This window comes from Anneissia japonica, unplaced genomic scaffold (assembly GCF_011630105.1).
Source record: "Anneissia japonica isolate Jap-2015-1 unplaced genomic scaffold, ASM1163010v1 scaffold685_len2926416_cov193, whole genome shotgun sequence".
Taxonomy (NCBI): Eukaryota; Metazoa; Echinodermata; class Crinoidea; order Comatulida; family Comatulidae; genus Anneissia; species Anneissia japonica.
Genome location: NW_022692922.1, coordinates 1054009 through 1060451, shown reverse-complemented (window position 1 = coordinate 1060451; position 6443 = coordinate 1054009). Strand labels below are relative to the sequence as shown.

At 32.7% G+C, this 6443-nt stretch overlaps 1 protein-coding gene across 5 annotated transcripts in view; it reads right to left on the bottom strand.

Annotated features, from left to right (window-relative positions):
- The window catches only part of LOC117100501, a 17325-nt gene that overhangs the window by 7712 nt on the left and 3170 nt on the right, over positions 1–6443 (bottom strand). The window contains exon 1 of one of the 5 annotated variants that reach the window (XM_033240228.1): positions 2984–3616. The exons of 2 other annotated variants lie outside the window; for them this stretch is intronic. Coding sequence is in view for 1 of the 3 variants with exons in the window: in XM_033240225.1 (XP_033096116.1) it covers positions 2581–2589 (9 nt within the window). In the remaining 2 variants the exon portion in view is untranslated. Of the gene's footprint in view, positions 1–889; positions 1047–2580; positions 2882–2983; positions 3617–6443 lie in introns of those variants that run through there. 2 more of the 5 variants (XM_033240225.1, XM_033240229.1) reach the window with 2 other exon arrangements.

Below are 6443 nucleotides of genomic sequence, written 5' to 3'. Positions count from 1 at the left end.
TTCTATGACTGAATTTGAGTTTTTCCATTGGTTGACGAGGGTGGCGCTTCTGGTGGTTCTGTTGATGTTATCGAGGATGGTTTTGCTGATGAGGCCGATTTCGCTTTTTGCCGGGTTTATGAGTCTGCAGGGTAGTTTGTTGGCGATATATATATATATAGGTCTACATGAGAGTATTGTCTGTATCGAAATATAACAGCTACAATACAGAAAATTGGACCTACACTGCAACATTAATCCACCAGTACTATAATCAGAAATTGTGTAAGCTGGACGATACCGGGGTTTCGTAAACACAACTAGGACGAGGACAAAATAATAATAGCACATAGCACATGCACCATATGGTTAAAAAATGTTATTAATGAAAGGAATATAATTGTTGTTTTTATTATTAAATATTAAACATTTATTATTAGGCCTAGGCCTACGGTATTTTTTTCATCATCATTAATACTATCACCGTTATTATTATTATTATTATTATTGTTATTATTGTTATCATTATTATTAATAATAATAATAGCCTAATAATAATTAAAATAAATTCGATTATTATTATTATTATTACTATTATTATTATTATTATTATTATTATTATTACTGTTGTTTGAATAGGCCTCGTTAGTATAAATTATTATTGCGTGTTGATGTCACTAGCGGTATCTTAAAACATTATTTCGAAATCTAATGCTAATTTACACATTGTTCTGTACGTAAAAACTAGTTAATGCCATGAGACTCATACAGGATTAGACAACATCGGCTGACGTGCTAATTGGCCAGTCGGTAACATAAATCAGCTCGTACACACAAACAAACAAGTATGTGGTCCTATATTTATAAACTACATTAACATTATTTGAAAAAAATCCCTACATTAACTCACCACCTCGTTGACGGAAATGACGAAGCAGATCAAGGCTAAAATGATAATTTTTATGATCCGAATGATTTTGTGTGATAAATTAATCCAACTGAAGGTGGGCGCATTGGAAACCTATTCACCACTTCTGTTAGTGCGTACTAACCGTCTCATATATAACGTAACAATAAAAGACCCAGCCAGATCAACACAGACCAACGGGCTTCGACTATTATTTCGTTAATACATTTGCATAATCTGCAATGATTATTTATAACCAAAGCATTATCATTACAAAGCGTGCGATCGCAGCATCTTCTCATCTGCTTTGAGCCATGAGTTAATGTCAGGATTAAAGCATGCATATATTGTGACATAATGATAATGATCATGATCATAAACAACAGTCATAATTACAGTGGTTCGCGCCTGAGGCATGTCTAAATTAGGCCTTGTTCATCATTGTAGCGTTTAAATTCTGAGCATCCATATAAGGATACAGAATTATTTCAATCTTGACGATGCTAAAAAATCAAAACATTCTAAAGCCATAGTCGAAGTCCTGGATCATCTAAAAACACAAACATTAAACCATTTTCAATAGCCTATTTTATACAATACCTGTTTCTAGCCTGAATTATTCTGTCTATCCTGTCATGTCTTAGTGACCATGAGCTCATGATGTAGGCCTAATTGCCTTCAATTTTCAACTAAAAAGGAATGTTGTGATTGTATTTAGAAAAAGCCATTCAACAAAAAATTCCTGTAATTGGGAACCGTTTCTGTCATGTTTTTGTAACTTGTGCACAATGTGCTACGCAGGTATAATAGATATCCTACATTTTACCTCCGGTACCTACTATAAATGAAACGGATAAAAAGACGAAATATATGATAATATAATAATAATAATAATAATAATAATAATAATAATAATAATAATATATATATATATAATACAATTATATAATATAGTTATAATATATATATATATTTATTTATTTATTTATTTATAATTAGGCCTATATATAAACAAATATGATATGTAACAGTGCTCGAATATTCGAGCATTGTTATTATAATTTACAACCTTAATTGTGCATTAAAGATTGGTAATTATCGTGAGGCGAATATGACCCTGAATTCTAGAAAAACAATTAGATGGAAATTTTAATGAAATTGTGCATATATTATATCAATACCTATTTGAAACACAACCAATGAAATGACAGATTCAAGAGGGAACCACTCCCGCCCTAATTTTTAAAAAATTGAGAAAATTTAGTTCTAAAAGTGTCATTCCGGCCACCTAAAGGTGGAACTGAGATGGTCTAAACTCTCCATCTGTGAAATGCCTTTCTGGGCCCTTTCTATTTCGAATTACGGGATCCGCCACTGATCTTTTGGTTTAACATTTCATCAATCGTTCATTGAAATAATATGGTGCGTGATAGCTCAAAACGGAATCCAATAGGCCTACAAGTTTTTCAATGTTGACATGACGAGCATACACATACGATCTACAAAGGGGATATCAATAAGCACCGGTTCAGCAGGAAGGAAAATACCCAAAGACTGTCAATAGCATTGATTTTACACCTACTTCAAATAAGTACCAGAATCACATAAATGTACCGGGGCAGAGGTAAGAAAACAAACCTAGGATCAAATATTTGAATAATTGTATGACAGTGACTACCCTTGCTGCTACTTACCTTCACCATGATTCTCCATTGCGATGCCTGATTCAGATACCATTATTTAAAAACAATTAATAGAATACAAAACCCCGTTTATATACCATGCATTGGTGTGAACGATGAACACAAATAGAGAGTTTCGTTTGTTGAAACCTTGTACACACGTTTGTACTGTGGCACTGAAGTAGAACGATGCCGAATAATGAACAAGACTCGCATCGCAGATACACAAATTGATGATTTTCAGGCGATAACGAACGACTGATCCCGGATGTCGAACATGAGTGCCGTCCTAATGGAGTTACCACATCAATATGTAGGCCTGTATTTTCCCTTATGAACAATATCATCGGTGATTGCAATTACACGTGATATTAATAAATTATATTACAGTACGCTGATCTTTTTTTCTACGTACCTGTCGGAACAGAATGCCGCAGTCAATTAGTACTGCGCCCGAGTTAATCCTTTAAGTGTAGATACTTGACGTATAGCCAACATTTCATGCCTGTGGGAAATATAAACTTTTCTGCGTTTTATAACTCTCTGTGCCGTGATGATGTGCGTTGGCGATGGTATACGACATACACCACGAATGTGACAGTAACTTAGATCGAACCTGTTATACACATTTGTAGGCCTATTATCGACTAAGTACCGTAACTCAGCTATGTGTTTTACGGCCTATTATCGATAAAGTTGTTTTATCAAGTCGAAAGGTTACAATGCAGATTCAAAGTTCATAAATAAACAACTCTCAACCTAGAAACAACGTTTTGCTATAAGCCTATATCATGACCGTACCAGAAAACCATGAACGACCGAGTTCACCACCAAGTGTTTCCTAATTGTCATTTGAAATCCCAATCGCCTAGTGTGCTGCTCATAGGAAAGCCGTAAGGGTGTGAAGAAATGTCTAATCTTAGGCATAAAAATTAACATTAAATAAAAAAAATTAACGTATGCATTCTATAGGTAACTCATCAGTGTCGCACGTTTTTAATGAGTTCGTATCCATATACTCCTATTGGAAGTTATGATAACATTCATAGGTCTTAGTCCTGATTGGCTGCACGTGCTTAAGTATAAATTATATATATCAGCGCGATCACGTGGGAATAGAATATTTCTTTATATGGTCAATCCAGACTACAGAGGGATATTTAATGCAGAAAAGACAAATCGCTGATGGATCATATTCATAACCTCTGACCAACGATACGTCTTTGTGCTCTGAGTAAACATTTGCGAAATGACGTCATTGGTCTACTGCATAATCGATTGGGCCTATAGACAGTAGACCTTACCAAATGTAACAGCAACCGGAACATTGAACTCTTCTCGTATTTTACAAATTTATCGTGAACGATAACTATACCCTAAGTTTCCAATGTTAATCACAATACAATAGTTTATTTGACAACGGTGACAAACGGACAACCCTACAACGGACAACGATGACAAACGGACAACCCTATTATTAAGGGTATTTCCCTTTCCGCAAACAAACGATGACGTCATTAAGTCTATCTTTAAGGCTCAAATTCGCCGATCCACCGGTTCATAAAAAAGTGTTGCTTGGGGTAGTGTATTGCACCATCCTCAGAACCGTTTGAGACCGTTTGTTTTCTTAAAGACTACAAATGATAGCTCTAAAATGATAATTAAACCATCAAAAGGCCCTTCAATACGTTGGTCTGAAACCGAAAGGTCCACTGATTAATCTCAGGTAAGATAGTATACCGTAATACATACTCCAAGTATTGGAATCAGGATGACATAAATAATGTCGAAATATTGAATCCCAACACGATGGCGTGCATTTCAATACTTATGTATTATGCTTTCTTACGTTGGTCTGGTTGGGTATAATCGTTTAGGTACTAGCAGTTCCTTTACTTGACGATGAAGGTAGTGATGGGGGCCACGATCACAGTTATGAACATGTAATAGGTATACTGCTTTTTTGTCTAATTAGACAACATGATGTTAATGTATAATATTTAATGACTCTAAAGCCACCTTAATAAATTTTAAAAAAATAATAATGTCTGGTGTCAATTTTCGATAACTCCACTAATTATTTATTATATTATTATTGTCATTATCATGATTATTATTATCATCATCATCATCACGTGCACAATATTAGGCCTATTAAATAATACGACTACTCAATACAGACCTAAATACATAATCAATATTTTTATCTGCACATAACACTATGTAGGCCTACTGTCAATGGAAATTATTCTCGCTACAGCACGATCAGAAATCATGAGTCAGTTTTAGCTAATAAGTGAAGTCGCTGGAGACGTGTGATTGTTATTTAATGACAACACCTGCAGTGACAATCGGTCGGTTACCACGCGATCCTTTGACGAACAATAAATGAATAAATTGATGGATTAATTAATACGAGGGACTAAAAAGCTGCTGTGGGTGCCTTGAATTATTGCTTTAAACTGCAGGTTACATTTAAACATTATTAGGCCTGTTACAAGGTTATACTGATCTTTAAGATTAAGATCATTATCTTCATGATTATACTTTTATACTACCATAATTTAATGATTATAATATTATTATATTATGATTATTACTATGATTATATTTTTATTACTTTTATTTTTCCTTGGGAACTGAACGAACCCACCAGCAGAGTTCACCAATTCAAACGTAATCACTAGAATAAATAACTTTTCTAACATTAAATCGTCGAAATCGATGTTTACGACCAAATCAAGTCATACTTTTATTTTAAGACCTATTATTATTATTTAGGCTGATTATTATTATCATTATTATTATTATCAACATCATCATTATCGTTATTATCATCATGTATGTATCCTACGTGGTGTACCGCAAGCATATATTATTATTACTTCGCCATACACACTTTCAAACATAATGATTATTATTATCCTTTTGTATGCCTTGTATTTTTTCGAAGAATTGGCCGTTGATCTTGTAGTCCAGGAAACTTTGGTTGGTAGGATTTTTTTTTTGCTATATTTTTTAAAAATTGGATATGATGTAGAGTAGACATAGATAAATAAAAAAAGTAAGTGCAACATTTTTTTTTTCATATGTAAGGGGGATTGCCAGCCGTTTCAAAATGGCTGCCATTTTTTCCTAAAATTGTCACTAATATTGACAATGCAGTGCAATGCAGTATTCAATTGGAAATCCAGTCATAACAATGACAGCAACAGTTAACTAAATATTGTACAAATTTTTGAGCTATTAAAATTTAAAATGGCTGCCATTTTCCATTATTTTAGCTTTTTAGCATACATATTAATATAATAATAACCGACCTGTACAAAAACTGTGATAGAGCTAGTTATATGCAATTGCCATATGCTGCTAATGGTTATTACCATAATATATATATATTATATATTGAAAACATACTATAAAACAACAATCAGCAATAGCTTGATATATATATATATACAGTATATATACATATGATATATATATATGTATATATATTTATATGTACAGTATATATTATATATACATATATATACATATATATATACATATATATACATATATATATTATATATACATATATATATATATATATAATGTGTGGGTGGTGTGTGTGTGTTAGTATTATGTAACCATACTACATACTGTGATTTACTTAATATTTACCTACATCAGTGATTTTATAATATGCTAATGTTCATTATCACTTTCTTCATCACTGTCACTGTCTGATGAATCAGAAACACTAGACAACAATGGAATGTTGTTGCAGGAAAGTGATAATGAACATTAGCATATTATAAAATCACTGATGTAGGTAAATATAAGTAAATCACAATATGTAATATGGTTACATAATACTAACACACACACAC